Raw genomic sequence first — 23,167 nt, forward strand, 5'->3', positions numbered from 1 at the left:
CTTTTGCAAAGTCGGGACAAAGAGCTCACAACCGTTATTTCAAGGATTCCTAGCACAGTACGTCGCAAACGCTGAGCTCAAGGCAGGACCTGGTAAGGTGGGTAGGAAGTTGCGGGGCAGGACGCTGCTGACCCAGCCACGTGGCCCTTGGGGAGGCTGTCTTTTTTTTTTTTTTTTTTTTTTTTTTTGGCTGCCTTGGGTCTTCGTTGCTGCACGAGGGCTTTCTCTAGTTGCGGCGAGCGGGGGCTACTCTTTCCTGGCGGTGCGCTGGCTTCTCACTGCGGTGGCTTCCCTTGCTGTGGAGCGCGGGCTCTAGGCGCGGAGGCTTCAGTAGTTGTGTCTCATGGGCTCTAGAGCGCAGGTTCAGCAGCTGTGGCACACGGGCTTAGCTGCCCCGTGGCATATGGGATCTTCCCGGACCAGGGCTTGAACCCGTGTCCCCCGCACTGGCAGGCGGATTCTCAACCACTGCGCCACCAGGGAAGTCCCGGGGAGGCTGTCTTTTAGGGGACTGGAGCGCTTCTCATTATGCTCAGCAATTCATTGTTTAATCTAAGACTCTCCTGGGGTATTATGTTTATCTTATATTTTGCAGGCCTGGTAAATCCCCATTATCCAGAATCTCAGTGACCAGGGAAGTGCCAGGAACAGAAAGGGTCTGGTAGCTCATCCACAAACCATGGCCTTTCATGAGCCAGGGAAGGACGATGTGGAAACAGGGGTCTTCGGGGCCAGTCCCGGGCACAGCCTGGGCTCTGTGCAGCTCTGCCCGTGCCACCTCTAGCTGTGCACCCCCGGGCAGGTTGCTTCAGCCCTCTGGCGCCCCAAGCGCGCTCTGAATGATGAGAGAGGTACAACTATGCTTTACATTTTGCTGTTTCTATCGAGTGCCTTCTGGTTCTCTGCACGCTGGTCGTCTCTCTCTGTGATCAGATCAGATCCTTTGGGCTGAAACAGCCTGCAGAGGCGCCTCTGGGCTCCACTTGGCTTGGTGGGGGACAGAACTCGATTCAGTCACCTGCTAGCTTGGGGCACACACTTAACTTCCCTGAGCCTCGGTTTCCTCATCTGTCAAACGGCAACTCTGCCACCCCCTCACAGTGTGACAAGAGGTCTAAAGGACCGCAGAGGGTGAGAGGGCCTCACCCAGAACCTGGCCCCCAACGGGGATGCCGCAAATGGAGCGTTCACTGGCCAGCCTCCCCGGAAGTTTGGGAGTGGACGAGCCACGATGTTCTGTGGTTAACTAAGTGGGTGACGGCCACATCCTCCAGACAGATACGCAGTCCTAAGCAGTGAAGGGAGCCGGGAAGACCCAGACTCCCAAATCCAGTCCCTTACCTTCTCCCCGAAGATCCTCTGACAGATGCCGTTCTTGGCCAGCTTCTCCTTCACCTGCCGGGTGAGCTCGATGGTGTCCACCTCCTGGTACATGTAGATCTCGTACTGCTCGGGGGTCAGCGGAGGGACCGAGGGCTTGGCGGGCTTCGACAAGGGCACGATGGGGGAAGAGGGCAGAGGGCTGTTCTGGGGTGTCTCGCTGCGGCTGGCTCCGGTGAGGCTCAGCTCTGAGCTCTGGGAGTACGGCGACTCGGCGCTGGGCCAGTCCTTCCAGTACTCTGACGAGGAGGGGCCCTGGAGCTGGCCGCGCTCGGCCCGCGCCTGCCCGCCACTGCCGCCGCCGCCTTTTTCTTTCCCGCCGCTGGGTTCTTCAGCCTTGGGGTCTTCGGGGGGAGCGCTGCTCTTCCTCTCGGGCTGGACGGCGCTCCACCAGTGGTCTTTCCACACGCCGCTGCGGCCCAGCTCGCTCTTCACGTGTCTGAGGACCCCCTGTGCGGAGTCGGCCGCCCCCGGGAGGTCTGGCCCGGGCACGTCCTGGGACTCCTTCTTCAGGGCCGGGGGGTTGGGCAGAGTGGGGGCGCTGGAGTCGGGAGCCGAGGGGGGCTTCTTCAGGGAGACGGCTAATGGAGAGTAACCGGACACCGACGACATGGGCGAGGGGGGCATTAGCTTGGGGGTCAGGATGGCGATGTCCGTCTGGGACAGCGGCGCTGGCTTTAAGGCGGGGTCGAGGGCGGCCTGCTGGGCCTCCATCTCGCGGCGGGCCTGCTGCAGGATGGAGCGGATGGCGTCGTCGGAGTTCCCGCCGCTGGACGCCGAGGAAGGCTGGGCCGGCTCTGCTGCGGAGCAAACACAGAGGTGAGACGGTGGCGGCACCGCCCCGTGCTTTTTCACTCCACTTCACCTTGACCCGACCTGCCACCGCGTGCAGGTTACTGGGGAGAACCTCACGGCTCTGTTTTTCCAACGTTTCCCCCGTCGTGAAACGTTCACGCACCCTGTCCGAGCAGTGACAGAGGGGCCAACGCGCCTGCTGTGCGACCACACGGCCTCTGCGACACACCAGCCGAAGGGGTAAGTTATGATCACGAGTGTGATGAGGGGGCGGGGTGGGGGCACGTGTGCAAATGCTCTGTGACTCTTCCCGGGATGACTTTAAACTTAACATTCTCATGTGCTATATCCCAAAATTCCAGTGGTTTTGTTAGCTCAGATCCCCTTCTGGGTGGGTGACTACGGTGTGGCCACCAAGGGGGAGGGGGAGGGGGAGGGGGAGGGGGAGGGGGAGGGCCAGTGGAGAGGCCCTAGCTCAGGAACCCAGGGGAGTGACCAGGTGGCGGCAGGTGCTAAGCGGTCACAGCTGCCTGCGAGGGGGAGGGGGAGGGGGAGGGGGAGGGCCAGTGGAGAGGCCCTAGCTCAGGAACCCAGGGGAGTGACCAGGTGGCGGCAGGTGCTAAGCGGTCACAGCTGCCTGCGGCCAGGCCTGGTGGGGCCTCGCGACCACGTCTGTGGTGGAAGGACTCCACGGAGCAGGGGCCTCGTGGGCACAGCGCAGGGGGGTGTCTGTGTTGAACCCCGGGTAGAGCACTCAGGTTTCCTCTCTAGCGGAAGGTCGGAGCTCAATCTACAGCCTGGCGCGCCTCTCAGTCAAAGCTCAGCCGGAGGAAAGCTGAAATGTGGGTGTTCTCTTACACAAGGCAGCTCTCGGGGAGCTCTGAGGGCCGATTCCTGAAGCAGACGGACTGCAGAGGTGGGGACATCCACCCTTTAACACTCCCTGCTCCTCCCTGGCAACGTTTGTTCCATAAAGCAGCTGTGGTCAAGTACAGACCCAAGTAGCAAAAGCCTGTGTTGCATTTAAAAAAGGGAATCTGATACAAACTACTTGCTAATTTAAGTCCCGGAGATTCTAGGCCAGGGGTACGTTCTTGAGTCGATGCTAGGGAATGACCTAGAATGGCAACTATTAGCAAAATAGACATCACACAGACCTGCTTCCCTCTGTGCTTGCCTAAAGCCTTGAAAACATACATTCTTTTTTTTTTTTTTTTTTTTTTTTTTTAACAAAGTTAATTACCGCTGACCAGAACGCTCATGACAATTCTTTCAACTAAGTGTGGAAGACAGTGGTGGAAGACTCGGACTCCGTACCGGTTTTCTGTACTTGCAGCTCCCTTTTGGCTTGTTCCAGGATGGACTTGATTGCTTCATCGGACCCGGTCTCTGAGGCTCGGATCCGGGTGGTGATGTTACCTGCAGGGAGAAGCCACACCAATGACATCAAACCCACACCTGGAACAAAATTTAGGGCTGCACAAAGACGTCATTCTGATAAATAGCTGCCGAGTTGAGGCCGGTGATGACACGGAGGCTAGGCGTGGCCTCCCGTTTACCTGTACCTGCTGTGCGTGCAACTTCACAGCAGGTACCACGGCCCCGGGGCAGGAAGGGCTTCCTACTGACTCCACCTGGCGTCAAACAGTATTCGGCCAGTGGGACAAGCTCTCACGTTATCCAAGCTGGACGTCACCCGTGGGGTGGGACCAGGGAGAGCGAATCATTTAATCCGGTATAAGAAAAAGATGAAGGATTAAAAGGCAACGCTTTTTTTGTGAGTCATTTAAAAACAACTCCAACAGCTGCTTTGGCTTGGGACTACGTTCAAGGCTTTGTACGTGTCCTTGAGGCCAGTATCCCAGAGCGGAAAAATGGGCAGAGAGGACAAGGGGTGGAGGCTGATTCTCTCGCTACCGTTTGCTCGTACAAGGTGAAGAGGCTGAAGGCTTAAGTTAAAATTTTCGGGTCTCTTCTCACATACTACCTTTTTAAAATTTATGGACAAGGAGAGAAGCCTGCGGACGTGCCTAAAGGGCAAGAATTCCGTCTTTCGGTCACGTGGTGATGCTCTGCCGAGCAGCCACGTGCGCAGATGCGCTGAAGCTACCATGGCCCGGGGGCTGGCCCCGGTTCTTCCCGGAAGCCGTCCACGTGTTTGAATTGGTCACTACCTCACTAAGTGTGAGCCGCCACATTAAACCGTTTAAAAACAAGCAAACCACCGGGACAAAACCCCATCAAAGCTGCAACCCCGATGAGTGCCATGGGGCCTGGCGAGCGGGTTCCATTTGGGATCTGTCTCCTCTGTCATGCCCTCGACAGATTTCAGAGTTCAGGGAAGGTACAAGGAAGCAGCAGTATCTCATCTGACTCAGTCACCTGATTCTTCTCAGAGCAACAAATGTTACTCTTTCACCTGCTTCTGAGAAAATGGGGCAAGGCGTAATTTGAATCTAAGAGGGGGGCCGGTGTGGGATTCGCATTTTGGGGCTCATCTTAGTGGGGCCGCCCCCTCCTGCGCTCGGTAGAGCGCGGGCAGCTCAGGGGGAAGGGGCCGTGCGTACTTGAACCCGTGCTTTGTTTTATACTTACTAGCTCTGTTTTTCCATCAGGTTCCAGGCCAGAATCACACTGTACAGTTTTAACCCAAATACACAGCTAAGGACATGCTGCTTCCTAGGTTACTAACTGCAAAGAAAAACACCTGCCTGCGACATACCTTCAGACCCATTTCTTCGTTTCGGTACTTCCTGAAATAGTCTGTTCAGGCTCTGGCCTGGATTCTCTGTTGAAAAACAAGTGTGGTAAGAACAAAACAATCAGGGGGATGGTGGTGTTGACGACATGGGCTGCGTGATATGAAATCTGAGCCGCCTGTCACTACAGAGAGGGCTCAGGGCTGCCTGTGCCACTTGGGAGTCACTAGAAACTTCGGAGAGACCCTTCCCTGGCTGACCGGCTCACAGAGGCCACGGCTCTGCCACCAAAGGGGATTAGATTGGACCTAGGTGGTGGCCTGCGGCACCAGCGCCACGGGGGTCAAACGGAGGAAGCAGGGCCGCTAAGCGGATCGCCCACCAGCCCCGGAACAAAGCTCGCATTAAATCATCCAAAGACAGTCAATTTCGGTTAACGTCGCCGTGAAAGGCTCAGTGCCCTTTGTGCAAATGGACGCTGTTTGAAGCGTCTCCCTTTTCTGAGTCTACATCTCAAGTGCGTCTGAGAAGAGTCCCTTTCTCTATCACTGCTGACTTAGCAGAAGGATCCCCTGTCGTTAAAGAGGGAAGGAGTTCTTGCAGTTAGGGACGGGACGGACTTTTAATCTTTTTATGGGCGGGGGGTGGGAAGCGTGTTTTAATACAACTTTCATGTATTTTACTCAAGGCAGGCGTGTTTCGCCGATTATGCTAAACAGATCGCTAGCGGGACGTAAACGCGGGGAGCGTGACCGTGGGCCTCGCTCCCACTGGTGCGGAGGCGGGGGGGCGGCGCACGTGGTCGACTTGCCCTCCTCGTGGACCCGGCGTTGCGTGAGGACCGCCCCCGGCCAACGCTGCTGCTCTAGGGCCGGGTGGTACCCGCGGGCCCCTCCCCACGTGAGGCCAGCACCTAAGGCCGGGAGGATCGCTGGACACGAAACGCAGCAGAACGTCGAGCGTGAGGTAATTCCCTCCGACTCAGTACGTGGTATTGAAATAGCGAGTCTACTAGGCGAGAGGTGCTGAGCGATTTTCAGAGCCAGGCCCCCCACCCCCAAGTCTGACAGCCTTAGATCATGCCCCTCGGCCCCGAGCTCTGGCAATGGCAGGACTGAGAGCTGTACCTGATGTGACGCACAACAAACGTCTCCTCTCACGCGCGCACACGCGCGCACACACGCACACACACACGCACGCACACACACACACACACACACACACACCTTTCCATGACGGGCTCACACGTGGGCACCAACCCATGAGTCTCTCACCTCTTTGTCTGCCTTGGATGCTGCGAAGAGCCAGGATGTTCTGCTCATCCGAGAGGAACTGCTTCATCTTGTGAAACGGCTCCTTGCCGCGAACCGTCAGTTTATTCCACGGCTTGGGCCGGGCCAGAATCTCGCTCACGGACCCTTGAGACAGTCCCAAGACATAGTGTCCGAAAATGCGCTGTCCGATATTGTGCTTGATCAGCTGCTCTTTCACCTGCCGGGCGATTTCTGCAGTGTCTATCTCCTCGCCCTCGGAGATGCTCCCAGCACTTTCTGACTGGCTGGGAGACGGGGCCATGCCATTTACATCTGGGCTTTGTTGTAATGGACTTTGGGAAGATATGGAGTTTGTGCTGTATGGACCTGTTGAAAAAATCATGCTTGTGCTTCCTGCTTCCTGCATGGCCTTGGAGTAGAAGGACTGCATTAGCTGTCGTTGGAGGAGAGAGTTTAGTGCAAATTTTCCCGTAGAAGCCAGGGGCAGGCTGGGGCTTGCCAGGGATGAGCTGAAAAAGTCTTGCGTTAACCCCGCTGGTGAGAACTGGTGTGTACCATTAGTATTGGAAGCCTGCTCCCCCGTGTTGCGGGGCAACTGAGAAGGAGGGGAGGCCGGCAAAGGTCCAGGACGCCGACTCTCAGGCTGGTCTTTCCCTTTTCTCCTGGCTGACCCTACAAGGAAGGGCAAACATAATGCATTATGGGGGATTCAAAAGGGAAAAAAAACCAAGACCAAGATGCAAAGTTTGCCCCGCAAAAGGGAAAAAAAAAAAGTGCAGATTTTTTTTTTTTTTTTTTTTACAAGGGCCAATGAGGTGTGTTGGTTTGTTTTTCAATTGAATTTTTAAGTGAGCCAAACGAGGCCCCCCCGAAACAAGCAACATGCATTTCATGTTTGCACCTTTCTTGTACGTTGCAGCCTGGAGAGTCCCCCTTGACATAGACTCAAACTCCTAACGTGACAAGGAGCCGGTACCACACACAGTAAAGAGTCGGCAGGTCGCGGGCCTCTCATCGGGCCTCTAGCATTTGAGCTACAACCAGAAGGGCCCCACCTGAGGAGCAGCGAACACTGACATTTTGGGACCAACGGATTCTCACACCACTTGCTCTGAGGCGAATGCACCGCACCGAGTCCACTCGATCGAAGGCACGCACATTTTAAGAATGAAATATCATCGGAGCCCGAGACACTCTTAAACGCTTTACCAGCTGCCAAAACCCGAAGCAGTCAGTGACGCCACCACTTTGGGACGAGCAAAGAAAGGCTAAGGATGGGGGAGGCGTTCCCAAGGAAAACCTGACAAAGGAAGAAAAGCTCCACTGAGCCGGGAAGGGCAGGGCCTCGGCCCTGGAAGCAGCCCCGGAAACACCACGGGAGAGGCCGCACAACCAAGAAGAGACCAGAAAAGCCACCGTCCGCGAGCGAGCGCCCTCGTGGGCTCTCCCGCAGCACGGCCTGCCTGCGCTCCGCAGACGCCCTGCGGCCACGCGCCTCGCCTGGACCGTCTCGGAGCGGGTGGGGGCGGGGGGGGTGGGGTGAGGAGGACGAGGAGGAGACGGACGCTCGTTAGTCAAATTCTCATCGCCCGGCGACGCCCGCCATGCATCGGCCCAGACTCACGGTTCGTCTTCCTCTTCCTCGACCCCGGGAGGGGCCGAGCGGACGCGAGACCTTGTCAACCTACCACTCAGGTCGCTGTTGGAGATGCGCAGCGCGGCGTTCTCGGACTGCAGCGAGCGGTTCTTCTCCAGCAGCAGTACCTCCAGGGGCCTGGATGAGTCCTAGACGGGGCAGAGCGGGGCTCACCGCGGGGCCGCCGGGCCCCCAGGATCCCCGCTCCGACCTGACCGCCCCCCGCCCTCCCCGCGAGGGTGCTCCACGCGCGTGGACAACACTCGAGTTCCTCTCTGAGATAACTCGTTTCAGCTGAAGGAATTTCGCTCTTTCCAGGCTCACACAGCTTCCAGACAGCTAATTATTCCCTCTTCTGTACCCAAATCCGAGCATCTAGACCTACGCTTTGTTAGGGAATGGGAGCCACACACCTGTCAGAAAGGCCTGCACAGGTGACCTCCTTTGGGTGCCAGCCACCAAGAGTCAGAGGCTGCCTTCCGGGAATCAGGAGCAGGATGCCACGTGATGACTTAAGCTTTTAATTGGCCACTGGGTTACCGTGTGCCATCGTCATCGTGCCCGTTTCTTGTCCACGTGAGGCAGTATAGATAATAAAAATTCCTAAGTCAGTCCATTTGGGGCTGATCCTTTTAACACAACCTGGAATCGTCTGTACCCACGTTCTTAGTACCTGCCCAAGTTACACTGCAATTTCACATGAACGCGGTTAGCAGTTTGAAAGACACTGACTTTTCTCTTCTTGCCCCTTTTAAGTTAAAGATAATTTGCTTTAACTTGGTGAAATATTCATGAGGAGAAACACCGCGATGGTGAAGCAGCGACACGGATGCTCACGTACGCGGAAAGCAAAGGGAGACCATGTACCTGCGTCCCAGCTCCCTCGGCCGCAGCAAACTCCATGGACTTCAGGATGCTGCGGAGAGCAAGACAGAGCCGTTACCCCTGCTCGGACCTTTGGGGGCGGCCGCACTAACGAGCGGTCACGTCACGGCTTCCTGCTCTCCAGGAACCGAGGAGCTGACAACTTTAACAACTTACTTCCCTGGCAGCTTTATCATCTGATAGCGTCTCTGGAATAACTATTCGACTAGCAGTTGGCCAGCGAAAGTTTCTTGCCCAGCATGTAAATCATTCCATATGGAATCACACCAGGTCTGTTCAGAGTATAATTTTAAAGTTAAGTTGAACGCAGACGTAACACTGCTGCAAGTGGAATGTATTTGTAAAGCTGAGAAGGGCTGAAAAAGCTGTAATGAGGAAGCCGGGGAGAGGAACCGATGCCCCTGGCCGCTGCCCCTCAGGTACACTTGGCAGCTGCCGCCCGGGCATGGGCCGGGGGCGAGGCCCCACCGCTGGATGGCTCAAAGGCGGCAGTGGGCCGTCCGCAGCCCAGGCTGGGGAAGGAGCCACTGCCAAGGTGTGGGCGCGAGGGCTCACGTCTCCTTTGTTCTCCTTACCGTGGAAACCGCTCCGGTCTCGGCCTGTGTCAACAAGTCCGAGAACCGAGTGAGCGCGGGGGCCCAGGACTGCTGTTCGCAGCGTTCCGCACACGTGGACGCTCCTTTCTTCCTGTGGGTCCACGCGGCCCCAAGGAGCCCAGGCGCTCCCCTCACGCTCGAGGCGGGAAGGTGAGAAAGAAGGCAGCTTCCATCCCGGGCACCGGGCCTCCTGCGCTCTCCCAGCTGTGACTCTAGCCTCGGCCCTTCTTTAAGATCAACGGCAGTGCCATCCGGAGAGCACAGCGTGCCCGGGGCCCAGGGGCCCCCTCTGTGCCATGGCCCCCGGGAGGTTCAGTAAGGAGCCGACCGCCCTTGGCTTCCCTGTGGTTGTATCTTTGTAGTGGCCCCTGTCGTGTAAACTAACAAAATGGGAACACGGAGGAGCTCATAATTTTGTTTTATGATGAGCTACTACCGAGAATAATAAGAACCCCGGGCCTCACTGCATCAGCCAGGAGAGAAGAGGCGAGCAGTCTGGACAAGCCTGTCTTTTCTTCGTGGCTGTCGCATTGTTTGCAGCTATATTCTTGTCTGAGGGCCTCTTTAGGATCATGTAAGAAAAGACTGAGTGCGTCTGAATTTATACTGAAAACATCAGTGTCTCTTCATTTATTCACCAAGTTTACCGACAGCCTACTGCGTGCCTGGCGCCGTGCAGACTCAGAACCACTCCTCGTCCTCAGGGGCCCTACAGGTGATTCTGGGTGGAAGACAAAATCCAAACCGCACCAGCGGGAGAAAACCCGGGCAGGAGACGGGCCTGTCTCACGAGACGTCAGTGTTTGTGAAGGGCCTTGAAGGAGCAAGATGCTTTACAGACTCCTGGGGTGGGGTACGGTGGGGACCTCGGGGGAAGAGACGGGACGGAACGGGCGCTGGCGTGCGTCCAGAGGGCGTGTGGATGGCCAGGGACTGGGACGCCAGGGACACCTTCTAGCGGAAGAGCCACCTGAATGGGGCTGTGCTGGGGCCCTGGTGGGCAGATGTAGCAGAAGGGCCGGCAGGAATGTGGGAGGCTGTCCTGCGAGAGGGTGAGGGCCGCGAGGGGCCGGGCAGGCGGACCTGGGAGGGAGCAGCCTGGGGCCAAGAGGCCTTGGCTCTCGGCCAGAGACGTGAGCTCAGAGGAGGGGCTGTGGGACTGGCCTCAGCCCGGGAAGGGCGGGGGCTTGGGAGAAGGCCTTCAAGTCAGGTTTTCTGATTCAACACTAGGGAGGGCACACATTTTTTTTTTTTTTTTTTCTTTCTTTTGAGGCGGGAAGAAGAGGGAAAGGGATGGGGAGGCGGGTAGATAAGTAAAAAATACACCTCCCGGAAATGGGGTGGGGGAGAGGACAGAGCTCAAAAGAAGCTGGACCTGCAGAGAGTTGAGGGGTTGTCCAAGGAGGCGTGCGGAGGCCCGCTGTGTCACGGGGGCGAGGACGCTCGGGGAGAGAAGTGAGCGGAGCTCCCAGGAGCCTCCCCGCCAGGGAGGAGGCTGCTGACGCAGGGGCGAGAAGGTCGAAGAGGCCTTCCAGTGGGCTTTTTTAGCAAACCCGAGGGAATGGAATTAAGAATCCGAAGAACAGCACGGGGAGTGGGTGTAGGCTTATTTTAAAAGGAGAAATTAAAAATGTCAGCAAGAGCGAAAAGAGCTGATGCGAGGAGTAGGAAGGAAGGGGCCAGCGTGCTGGGGTCAGCCTGGAGAGACGGGAGGGAGACGCCGAGACCAGAGGAGAGTCGTTTCGAGGCAAAGGCTCCGGGAGCTGCGGGCGTCTGTCCCCTCCTTCGGGCAGAGCACTGGGGGATCTGCTGCGGGGTCGGGGTGCAGCTGGGGGCACAAGGGTATGCCGAGGGCGTGGCAAGGCCCCCGGGAAGCGGAGGCGGCCAGCAGCAGGGGAGAGGCCCGGAGCCTGCAGGGACCCAGGCCCAGCGACTCCTCTGCAGTGTCTGCCAACCTGGCTGGGGAGGAGGGGGCAGCTCGGGTGAGACTCTTCGAGGCGAGGGAGGAGGACAAGGGGCGGCCTTGGGGGGACTGCCCCTAGGCGGGCCAAGGGCAGCTCAGGGGAAGGAGTTTGAGGCGGGAGGGTCAGGCTGGGCGCCGGGGCCCGAGGAGGGAGCTTCTAAGCGTGACAACGTGAGCGGCAGCACCAAAGGATGACAAGCTTTCGGCTGCTGCCTCTCGGGTGGAGGCTGGGGGAAGAAAGTCCCGCAGTTTAAGCCAGGGAGGTGTGAGGCCTCAATTGGAAAATGTTTCCTTGCTCTGTTCTCCTTCTGTCTGGGCAGCTTACAGCTAAAAAATAAGCTCATAGTTTATATTTCCTACAAAGGCAGTGTCTCCCCTGATTCCGTGCATATTGGCAATTTTTTATGCACAGAGTTTCATAAAAAGTCCAAAGAATTCAGGCATAGGCCTGAGCGCAAACACCCGCCATGTTGAGTGGCCCAGTGGTGCAGCGTCTGCCAAGGACCCGGCAGCTGCCCCCTCGCTGACACGGTGTCTCCTTAGCAAACGTCCCCAGCGAGCCCTGGCTTGTCAATGGCCGGGCTGCATCTCCAAACTTACTTTAGCTCTTTCTTCACCTCTTCATAGTCAGCCTGTCCTTTGAGTTTTTCTTCCAGTTGCTGAAAACAGAGAGGGATTTTATTAGTGGTCGTGTCTGCAAAAGGCTGATGGGCTCTGCCGTGGACTGAATGTGGTGTCCCCCCAGATTCAAATGTTGAGATCCTAACCCCCAACATGGTGATGGCATCAGGAGGTGGCGCTATTGGGAGGTGTTGAGGTCATGAGTGGAATTAGTGACCTAAAGGTAGACCCCCGAGAGGCCCCTCAACGTCTCCACCATGTGAGGACACAGCGGGAAGACGGCAGTCTGTGAACCACGAAGGGAGCCCTCAACAGACACAGAAAATGCTGGAGCCTCATCTTGGATTTCCAGCCTCAGAACTGTGAGAAACAAAAGCGTCTGTGGCTTACATCACCTGGTCTCTGGTATCCCGTCATGGCAGCCCCAAGGGGCTAAGACCCTTCACTGACTATGTCCCCTGTGAAGCATCCAGCAGCCCCGAGGGAGCCCAGACATGCACAGTGAAAGGTGACAACTGTGGAGTCATCCCTTGTCCTTTGCTTGTTGCTTGATGTTGAGCGAGCACAGGCATGCGCGCACACCACACACACACACACACACACACACACACACGGCAACCATAAGGTTGTAACATAAACCCCAATGAAAGTAGAAGGAAAAAGCTTTACAGAAGTGGAAAACCGAACAAGGAAAAGGCCATTTTGTATGAAATCCCACAAAATGGCCAACAGGATGAAGAGACGCTCTCCTGGTGGTTTAAAAGCGGTGTGTGGCTTTTCACAAACTACGCGAGGCCAGCTGACACGTACGGTTAATTGTCAGCACCTTTGGTGGGACCCTGCTGATAAGAGATACGGCCCTTCTGTCACTGAGGCCAGCATCAGATAGGCACCAGGGAAAATGCGTTTGTATTTCTGGAGGGATCCCCCCAGACGCAGGGGATTTTAGCAGTGGAGGCCGGTCCGCTGGGTGGTCAGTGGTTTCTCCGACAGACGGTCCTGCAGGGAGGGCCCTCGCAGGGCACCCTGGCCAGCAGGGCCACGGCTGGGCATGGCTGACTCCCTGGCCCTAGAATGCCCTTCAGAGGGAAAAGTCAGGGGTCCTTTGGCAAGCTTCCCAGGTACGGTGAGGCTCTGCTGTGCTCCATGCGCCTCTGTGAGCTCACTTGGTACCCATGTGGCTGTTTGTGCCCGGAGCCCTGCAGGGCCTTCTTGCCAGGAAGAGCCTTTGCTGTAGAGTAGTCGGCAGAGGGTGCTTCCTTCTGTGAAGGTGCTTTGGCCTAGTTTGTTTTTGCCCTTTCCCCCTCAACCAGAGGCGTTCTTTGTGGGAAGTAAGACAGCTTGACATAAAACACAAAGACTCAGCCAGCAGGGGGTCCTGACCACTTAGCATCTTTCCAAGCCTGGGGTGAACAAATTCCACTTCTTGAATCAACAGGCCCTTCCCATCCCCAGGGCTTCTAGTTACCTTTTTAGGCTCTACTTGACCAGCCACGTCTATGATCACAGTTTAAAGCCGACTGAGAACATTCTAGAATTTGGGGAGAAGAGTCCCACCTGGCCCACTAGCCTTGATGCTCACCTGAATCCCACGTGGCCCCATTTAGCCCATCTTTTCCTTTTGCCTTTGCTGGCGGTTGCCTTTGCTGGTGGTTTCTTGTGTGTGTATTTTCCATTGTGTAGAATTGCTCTGCCCTAGTTCCTTTTTAAGACCTCTTGCCTGTATTATTATGGTTTCTCCTCATAATCAGACAGGGTAGCATGTACTCATTTTCCGACAAAAGATGCTCAGAAGGTGCTCATGAAGACACGATTCTTTCATTCTCCTCCCTGTGGTCGGATAGCGGGAAGCCCTTCCTAACACAAGACTGCCCAGCGCCGCCGGGACACAAAGCACCTGCGGAGGGTGGGACTCACTGACGCTGCACGCGGAGCACGCATAAAAAGTGGTCACGTTCAGAGAACAGGAGACGGGCAGGAAGAATGACAGACACGAAGCTGCTGGACCTGGCACGGCCCAGAACCTGGAGTCGGCTCTGTCACTCACGAGCCGGGCCCTTTGGGCACGTCAATCAGCGGCTCATCTGTGAGATGGGAAGACCGGTGACCTCCGAGTACTGAGCGAAGGGGCACAAGACAAGGAGCCGGTGCAGATGCTGGCACCGAGGGGCCTTCGACGCGGGACCACTGTCGCTGCCAGGTCCTGCTGCGGGTTCCCTGAGAGCACGGCTGCAGGCCTTCGATCAGCCCAGATCAGAAGGTTTTCGGGCTGGAATCTGTCTGGTTAAATATGAGTTTTCACTACTGAGAACCAAACAACTTCCACTGAAATTTCTGCCATCTGCCTGGGGGGCAGCATAGTCAGGAAGAAATCAAGATGGCGCCCGCAAACCTCCGCTGAGCAGACACCTGGACGGGGGCCTGGTGGGGGGCACCTCACAAAGCCGGTCCCCACCTAGCTCCCAGCGGAGCGCTGTCTCAGGACCCCGCGTGGGGCGGCAGGCTGGGGGTGGGCCCACACAGGCAAGAGCCCAAGCGCCCTCAGCTCTGTTCTTTGGCCAGAAACTCCTTGCTGGGCGCCCGTAACGTCTGGTTTCAGAGGGTCCTGCCTGGAAAGGGCAGCAGGTGCTCCAGGCCGTCGTTCCTCTGGAGACGATTCCCTAGGATTTTGCCAATGCTCATCAAGCAGTGGGCCAGATCCCAGGCCCGGCTCCACACCCCACATGTCATCTTCTTCAGTGATCGCGACACGTCTGCAGAGCATCTGTCTGTCCGTCCAGAGAAAGAAAGAAAGAAAGAAAAAAACCCCACAGGGGGTCTGCACCAAAGGCCGTGGCAGAGCGCGAGGCTGCCCAGACTGCCCAGAGCAAGTGCAGGAAGCAGTGAGGCACCGGTGGGCTGGGGCCCGACAGACCCGGGCCGAGTCCTGGCTCCACCACTTAGCTGCAGAGTGACCCTGGAAAAGACACTGCACTTCTCTAAGCCTCGGTGTCTTCATCTATAAAGTGGGGATAATGGTACACACGGGACAGTGCTTTCCTGAGGACTAAATGAAACGGTCGTCCCTTGGTACCCAGGGCGGATTTGGCTCCAGGACCCCTGTGGTACCACATCTGCAGATGCTCTAGTCCCTTATACAGAATGGCGTAGGGCACTTGGCCCTCCGAATCCGTGGATGTGGAACGTGCAGGGACAAGAGCCCCAACTGCAATACTGAGTGCTTAGCCTGTGGTAAAGCACTCAGTAACGATGGTGACTGTTATTACTGAAGTTACGACTACTTTATCCCTGGTGGGTGGTACTGAACACGACTAAATGGCTCTGAAGACACTCTGTGGTCCTCAATCCAGGGGCTCCCTTTATGAAGTTCTCCACATCCCAGTCTGCCACCTCCAAGCGTCCCCGCCGCTCTCTGGCAGATCCACGGAGGAGGACAGATGTCCAGAGCAGCTCTGGCTGTTTGAGGCCGATGGCAGGAAAGGCAGCCCCACATCCTGCGCCATGAATGCAGAATCTGGCGAGCGGGTCGCCTTCCTGAAAAGGTGCTCTTGTACAGGAACACACTCTGACCTTGTATAGAGAGGGGAGGAAAGGTCTAGGGCGGAGCTGGGCTTCTAGCTCAGTCCCACTTGGCTGAGTGTGGCCCTGGGTGACGGGCTTAGCCTGTCGGGCCTCACGCTCCTCATCTGGGAAGGGGGAAGAGTAAGAAGAAGGGTTTCCAAAGGACAGCGGTGAGGAAATGTCGGACGCACAAGCGCAGGCTGCAAACCACCCTCAAACACGGTGGTTTGATGATACATTCGTCACACACGTTTAATACTATAGAGCACGTATGTGGTTCCAGAACTTCGCAGGAGCTCATCAAATGTTTCTTGAATTGCTAGGAGCACTATCTGTCTGAAGTTCTTAAAATCCTGGCTAAGACTCAAATAATGAGGCATTTTAATTTAAAATGCAAAGCATTTTGGTGTGCAGCAAATGAGGCACTGAGTTTATAAAAGATACCTGTCTTAGTCGAGTTATAACGTGGGGCCTAGGGCTACCAACTTAAGGGGCCTCTGGCACAGAGACTGACGCAAAGACCCTCGAAAGACCTCGTCCTCCGGGTTGCACAGCAAGGGGTCAAGGCAGCAACACGCCTTTGCCACACAGCGGACGGGGCCGGAGAGGTGGCTGTTGCAGTTTACAGGCAGCTCTGCCTTCTGCCTCTGGGATAATCGGAGCCAGGCTTTCGGCCGTGCTGTCTGAAGACCCACAGCTCAGGTTAGGGGCGTCGGTGTGTGGCCCCTCACCCTGACGTGGACCCCAGGCAGGGGTCTGAGGTTGACTCTACCTCTCTGGGGTCTGGAACTAGGCAGCGTGCCCCTCCTTTTCACCTGAACGGGGACCCCCTCGGGTCTCCACTGTTCCTTGGTGAGAGGTGGCAGTTATGTAAATTTAGGACCTGCTGAGGCTGGCCCGGGGGAGAAGCCCAGGGACGCCCAGGTGGGCGCCGTGCGTGCACTACATACAGGGAGGCTGAGAACGCAAGACAAAAAGGCGAGACCCCCCTGCCCCCAGGCCAGGGGGTGGGGAGAGTGACCATGACATTGGAGGCCTTGCTGCCAGCTGGAGAAGTGTGGCTCTGGAGAGAAAAGGGGGACCCCTGTGTGGCAACCCCATCACAAGTCACCTCCAACTTCCATGAGCTGTGACCCAGGCACAGGGCGGACGGGAGCCAACTCCTTCTCATGGAATGGTGCCATCATGGTCCAGGAGGGTCCTGGCTCAATATCTCAGCTACTTGGACACTGCATGGTCGGCTAAGTGGGCCACAAGCTGGGGGTCATCCGCGGGTGAATATCTAGATGTACTCACCCAGTGACCAGGGGCACGTGTGTCTAAGAGGATTCACCGTAGATTCCCACAATTAGCTCCCTGAAGCATTTCCAGTAATGCCCACCGGTTTGTAGCGATTTACTGATGACCTCAATGCAGATAACCGGCCTTGAGGCCTGTAGCACGATGCCCCAGAGGGAAGAGGCCCTCGGTTTCTTCCCTCTGGGGCATCTCCGCTGCTGCTTCCCTGCCCGGGGCCCCCTTCAGCCCCCTCTCCCCGTGGAAGGCTCACGATTGCTTCCTTCAGTCTGTGTTCACAGTGCCTTCAAGATGCAGCCAGGACAAGGCTCAGGGAGGCTCAGCTCCCGGGCTCTCTGATACCGGGATGCGTGACATTAAAACTCACTCGTGCCATCCAGGGAGGGCAGGGGCCACGGAGGGACACGCACAGGCCTCCCCTCTACAGCCATGGGCTGGCTGGCACCTCCTCCCCGAGACAGCAATTATCGTCATGCCCACCCGCGGCAAGCGACCCACGGAACGTGGATGTCGGAGCTTCACACACTGAGACGATGAGATGCTCGTTAAAATGCGGTCAAGGGCAGCCCCGGTGCAGAGGAAACACACGGCCGGTGAGGGAGCTTACGTAACCAAAGGGGCAGCGTCCAGAATTAAAGGCGCTGAACGAGTGCAGAGAAGCGGTTGTGGGTCTTTTGTCCTGTCCCCACCCCCCGAGGGACACACTGTGCCCCACGGTGGCTCAAAAGGACCCATCAGAACCTCGGGAGGTGGCGTGAGGGGTGCAGAGGGTTGGGGAGGCTTGTGCAGTTTGGAAAAAGGCCCCCAGGTGAATGGAGCACAGCTGCCCACCCGCCCAGTGAGAAGTACTGATCTTTAAAGCATCTGCAGAAAATAGCATTTCCCCCTAGGGGAGACTGGCCTCAGTTTGTAAGTCTTTCTTACAAACACCCATCTTAAACCTGAGCTATTGGTAGCATTGCTTCCTGTGCCCTAGGGAGTAGAATGCAGGTGACTGCCACATTACACTGCCTCTGTACCGAAGTGTTCCAACAGAAGACCCCAGAATAGTGTTATCAGAAACAGCAGCCTTGTAATGGCAGTCGGGTTATTTCATTGATTATGAATACAGAATTATCCTTGACAAGTGGCACGGTGCTGCGGTACTTGTCAGATCAGGCAGGAAGAAACACCTCCCACTTCTGAGTTGGTTTTGATGTCTATTTGAAGGTTAGAGGATGCACCACTGTATGTGGCTAGTGATGGTGAACCTGGCTTGAAAAAGTAGAGCATGGGGAGAGAGACTGGTAAACACCCAACTGGCAATTTATCCTCATAATCATCAATCAGTTACGAAGGTGAAGGGAAGAAAGCATTAGTCGCAAAGAGAGGGAGTGTTTCAAGGTGCTCGGAGAAGGAAACCACTTGGTCCCCAAACGTGTTCCATTACAGAGTGCACCCCCAGGGGCTCCTGGTGGAGGAGACCCCAGTAAGCTCAAGACTCCATAATCTCAAGACGTGTCCGTGGGACTTCCCTGGCGGTCCAGTGGTTGAGACGCTGCTCTTCCACTGTGAGCGGGCGCGGGTTCGATCCCTGGTCGGGATCCTGCACGCCACACGGCATGGCCAAAAGAAAAAAAGACTTGTCCGTTACGCCTCCTGCCTTGTGAGACCGGTGACCGTCGTCATCAAGCACTTTAGCATTTATCTCAGAGGTCATGGTCAGCGTCCACGGTGAAACCACCCACCGCACCAGGATGCTGAGAGACAGCTGGAGGCTGGAGCATCCTCAGACGTAGATCCCAACCCGAGCCCACAAAGCTGGACAACACTGTCCAAGATGGAAAAGATGGGGTGTCGGGGGGTTGGGGATAGTGGGAGCGGGAGGAGGAGGAAATGGGAAGCTCAGGGGCGGCTCCTGGCTGCTTCCAGCGGCTACCACGGCTGGGACCCAGACCCCCGCCACAAAAGCATCAGGTTGCCGATTTGACAGGTCTCATTCATAAAATATTTTTCTGGTAATTGTTTCGCCGCTTAGTTTAGATTTGAGACTATAAATTATACACGTTAGGAGAAAAAAAAAAAAGCCCAGGGAAGTATCTCATTCAATTAACCTTATTCCTTTGGGCGAGGGAGGCTGACGTGCCCGTTTGGGGAAGGCTGATACTTTCTGCGTGTGGGTTCGGTATCAGGGAGAGCTTCACTCCTGGCGACAAGGGGTTAAGATAATTAAAATCAGAGAAGTCCTGTTACTAGAGGACATGTTTTGATTATCAGATCAGATGAAGATAAGGGAGTAATAATTTTGGAAGAAGTATTGCCGAATTGTTTCATTAACTGCACAGTATTAAAGAATTCCCCCAAGATACGGATAAAGAACATTAATTTGTGAAACTGCGTTTCATTTTTGCTGAAGGAAAACATTAAAACCTTAACTGATTTAGAAGAAATTGCTCTATAATAAAAAACGTAAGGTCTACAGCCTCCCTCTCATGTAGTCAAACGCATCATGGACTTGAGTCGAAGCCCTGAACTGTAACAAAGGAGGGGAAGGCCAATTATCCGATAGCAGGGCCACTGCTGGGGCCAGAAATGGCTATAACACGAGGAAACGACACCGAATCTGGAAATAAAAAGTGAGTACTGGCACTCAGCGGGCAGGCTGATGAGAGCCTCAATGTGACCGGGCCTCAACCAGCGCCCCGTCCCGGCAGCGCCGTCTCCTCCACGGGGCCCGGGCAGCCGGCAGTTTCTCAGGCAGTGGACGAAATCCACCCAAAGAGGCAGAGAACGATCCAATGAGGATCAGCTGTGGGTGCCCCGGCGCCAGCGAGGTCAGGCCAGGGGGCTGCCGGGAGGACAGACTCGCCGGAGACTGAGTTCTGCCTCAGAAACATGGTCACGCGTGGAGGAAAAAAAAAAAAAAAAAAAAAAAAAATCAAAACGGGCCTAACCACATTCTGGAATTACTTTACGTAAGAAAAAGTTCTCCTGACATTTTTACAACCAACTCTGATCCACTTTCTTTAGCGCACAGAGACTATAATTGGCCGTCGGTCACTTCTCCATTCACACCCGCCTCGAATGGGTGCCGAGCGGGGGCGGGGGGCCCGGTGGGCGGATAGAGCGGGGACGGCAGGGCGGATGCCCGCGCGCTCGCCGGTCCTGTCTCTTCCCTGTCAAATAAGATACCACCGAGGAGTCCCTGCCGGCTCTGACGTGTGAATCTGGGGTGCAACGACTATCTCCACACTACGCTAACTTCAACAGATTGGGAATACCTTACATAAAGTGTAATTAAAAAAATATAACGTAAAAGGTTCTGGGTTCTGAATTTGGGACGCCAATTTTTGAGAAGCCCCAAGAGGATCTAGCTTTCGGCTAGACTGCTAAAGACGCCGGAGGGAGATCAGCGGCTGACGGTGGGAGCTCCCCGCGCTGAAGCAACACCACGCCCCGGACCCCGGCGCCTGGCCCAGGCCTGAGGGTCACAACCATCCCTGCAGGTGGGGGGCAGGGCCCGCAGGGCCCGGTGCAGATGTGCCCTCCACGAACCCCTGGCTGTCATGTTGTCTGGGCACAGGGAGGGCTGGGGTCTCGGCGTGCTGGGTCCTCCCGCCGGCAGCCTTCTCCGGGAGCCGGGGAAGGCCGGCAGAGCTGCGCTAATGCGTCTGCAGGTGGCCTGCGCGCCAACGGCACTCCAGCCCACGCGGCGTGCTGTGGGCAGGGGGGCGCCAAGGATCGGGGTTTCTACAACGGGCTGCACGCGAGGACAGCTGACCAGGAGGGACGTGCCACCTGGGCAAGGGCTGACGGGAGGGGTCAAGGCCCACCCCACCTCGCTGCCTTGGGCTTCAGGACTCTGCTTCCGGCTGCCTCACAGAGGTCAAGGCTGCCGTGCCTGCTGTCAATCAGGACAAGGTGTTCTCCAGACAAGAGCCCTGATGGAGCTTCTGAGTGACGAGTCCAGGGGAACCTCACGCCTCCTTATACTGGTCTCACTGGAGGGAAAGACTCGGCTGATGGCTGGAGCTCACCTGAGATAAAACCCCAACAGTCACTTCTGCTTTCAAAAGAGAAGGAATTTTAACCATGACCTTTGCAGATAACAAAAACGAGACACATGGGTGCCACGGCTACGGCGGGGCAAATGAGTTGGCTTTGAGGCGAGACCTCCTGCCGTGGTCACTACAACGGGGGCCGAAGTGCCCCGCTGACGAGCTCGGGGTGTCGGCGGGGAGCCGGACACCCCGTGCCGCGCCCGGGCTCCTTCCGGGGCCGTGTGGGAGGGAGGTGGCGTGTGGCGTGCGGTCCTCCCCCGGCCCCCGGGGCCCCCGGCGCCCTTACTTTGAGGGTGCTGTTCTTGGCACTCAGTTGCTGCTCGAGCTGGGAGATCTGGCTGGCCGAGTTCTCGCGCAGCTTGCTGAGGCTGGCCTGGAGTCTCTGCACGTCCTCCACCAGCTGTGCGATCTCCCGCTCTTTGGCGGCCAACTCAACTTCCAGGCTGGAGCGGGTGAGGACCTCTATGGCCTGCTCCTGCGGAGGAGAAAGGAGATGACAAAACCGCGCCGGCCTCGGACGGGCGCCTGGGCTTACTGGTGCTGGCAACCGAGGCGAGAAGCAGGCAGTGGGAAGGATGTGGTTGGTGGCGCGGATGATACGCCATCACGTCCTGCCTCTGCCTGGACCGCACCTGCCCGTCGCCCTCCCCCCCACCTTCTCGTCTGCACGGGGAGCTGCCACCTGGATTCGTCTGTTCGACAAGCATTTACCGAGTACCCGCCATGTAGCAGGCACACACCAGGGGACAAAAGGACAGGGGTCCCCGTCCTCACGGGGCTTCTGGTCCAGTGGGATGGGGCAGGGATGAGACGCCTTAAATATGCTTATTAGTAGCAGAGAGTGTGTCGGATGATGATAAATGCCACTTCGGAAAAACTGAAGCAGGGAAGGGGCAGCTGGGGCTTTTAATAATGTGGTCGGGAAAAACCGCATTGAGATGGTGACATCTGAACAGAGACCTGAAGGGGGTGATGGAAAGGGCCTTGCTGATGGCTGGGGACGCCAGAGGGGAAGGTTCTGAGGACAGCTCCTGGAATGTTCCAAAGCATTCGGAGTTTTTACCCCAAGATGAGATGCAATGTCCTTTTGATTCATCACTCTGTTACCCAGAAGCTGAGATACTGTTTGACAAATGGATTCTCAGAGTTAGCATTTAAAAAAAAAAAAAAAAAAAAAAGAGTTAAAAGATGCGGAAGGTGCATATTTGGGGTTCCTTGGTGCAGGAATTCTTTTGATAACTGCTGTTTTAAAAAGCTTACTCCCCACCCCTCAGATGTGCTCATTTTGGAAAAAATGCAAAACAGGGAAAAGGTATTTTTTTTTTTAAGTCAAATTCATATTTCCACTTCCCAAGGATGAAAGCAGTACTTTTCTCGAGTTTTAGAAGTAATCATAGCTCCTGAATGGTTCTGGAAGCTTGTCTGGAAGTGGTTCTGGAAGTGCCGGGTGGAGCACTTCTGGGCATGACTGACGGGGGGCAGGAAGGGCAGGGCTGCAAGGTCCCTGTGACAGCAGCGACCTGGGGACGGCTCACGCTGCAGTCTGGAACGCCACCGTCCTTGCCGTCATCCCCTGCCACCGGAAGTGCGCCGCCGCGCGCCTTGATTTGGCCTATGCTGGGGCGGAAGCAGAGGCAGCTACAGCGCCAGTTGGCAGGGGCGGCCCTGCCATTCCATGCATGATGCGCCTGTCACAGGGCTTTCGCATCTGGGGACAGCCGGTCACCGTGGCAATAATACAGCCGGTCGCCATGGCAATAATTTTTCTTATCTGCCTCCCAGGAAATTAAGGCCTTTACCATGTAAGGATGTGAACTTTTGTGGGCAAAGAAGTGAGCCCCTTCTGTCTCTGGTTTGTATAGTGTTATAAAGTAAGTCCTTCACTTCCCCTGACCTCTGGCAGATCTGCCCGTGGCCCTGGGGCCCCAGTGAGCATCTTCCCGCCAACTTATTAAAGAGGCACATGCTGTCCAGGCCAGTTCTGCGCAGCCTGGGCTCCACGGACTGGTGCCAACTCACACACCGTGGCTGGTACACAGTGAGACAAGCACAGAAATGGAGAGTAAGTGTTTAGAAACTTTTATAGCAATCTGACTTTGCTGTGACACTTTTATCGTCTTTTGTAAAACTATCAGTCTGCAACAGATTGGAAATTCAAAACAAAACAAAACAAAACAAATAAAACCATCCTTCACCACAGAGAATTTAGGAAGCGCCGCCCTAGACAACTCTGGCCAGAACCCAGGTCAGGAGCCAAGGGACCGCAGACAAGTCCTCCCAGCAGTGAGGACAGGAGAGGAGCACGCGGAGGGGGTCCTGAGGAGGGAGAGGGGGGTGTAGGCGGGCTGGTGGATCCTGTCGGAAGAAGAGGGGCTCCGTCTCAGGGCGGGGACCCCACAGGCGGGCACAGGGGTGGGAGGG

The 23,167-nt window shown here is 56.3% G+C and overlaps 1 protein-coding gene across 3 annotated transcripts in view; it reads right to left on the reverse strand.

Annotated features, from left to right (window-relative positions):
- Window positions 1–18: 18 nt before the first annotated feature.
- Window positions 19–23,167, reverse strand: part of LOC114483888 (homeobox protein cut-like 1) — a 37,503-nt gene continuing 14,354 nt past the window's right edge. Inside the window, exons 3-11 of one of the 3 annotated variants that reach the window (XM_028485645.2) lie at window positions 21,033–21,221; window positions 11,829–11,887; window positions 8,652–8,700; window positions 7,837–7,933; window positions 6,149–6,820; window positions 4,898–4,963; window positions 3,493–3,594; window positions 1,342–2,177; window positions 19–987 (exon numbers count right to left, since the gene is read on the reverse strand). In XM_028485645.2, the coding sequence (XP_028341446.1) occupies window positions 865–987; window positions 1,342–2,177; window positions 3,493–3,594; window positions 4,898–4,963; window positions 6,149–6,820; window positions 7,837–7,933; window positions 8,652–8,700; window positions 11,829–11,887; window positions 21,033–21,221 (2,193 nt within the window). In that variant the 3' untranslated portion in view covers window positions 19–864. Of the gene's footprint in view, window positions 2,181–3,492; window positions 3,595–4,897; window positions 4,964–6,148; window positions 6,821–7,836; window positions 7,934–8,651; window positions 8,701–11,828; window positions 11,888–21,032; window positions 21,222–23,167 lie in introns of all 3 variants that reach the window. The other 2 variants (XM_028485647.2, XM_028485646.2) reach the window with 2 other exon arrangements.

This window comes from Physeter macrocephalus, unplaced genomic scaffold (assembly GCF_002837175.3).
Source record: "Physeter macrocephalus isolate SW-GA unplaced genomic scaffold, ASM283717v5 random_496, whole genome shotgun sequence".
NCBI lineage: Eukaryota > Metazoa > Chordata > Mammalia > Artiodactyla > Physeteridae > Physeter > Physeter macrocephalus.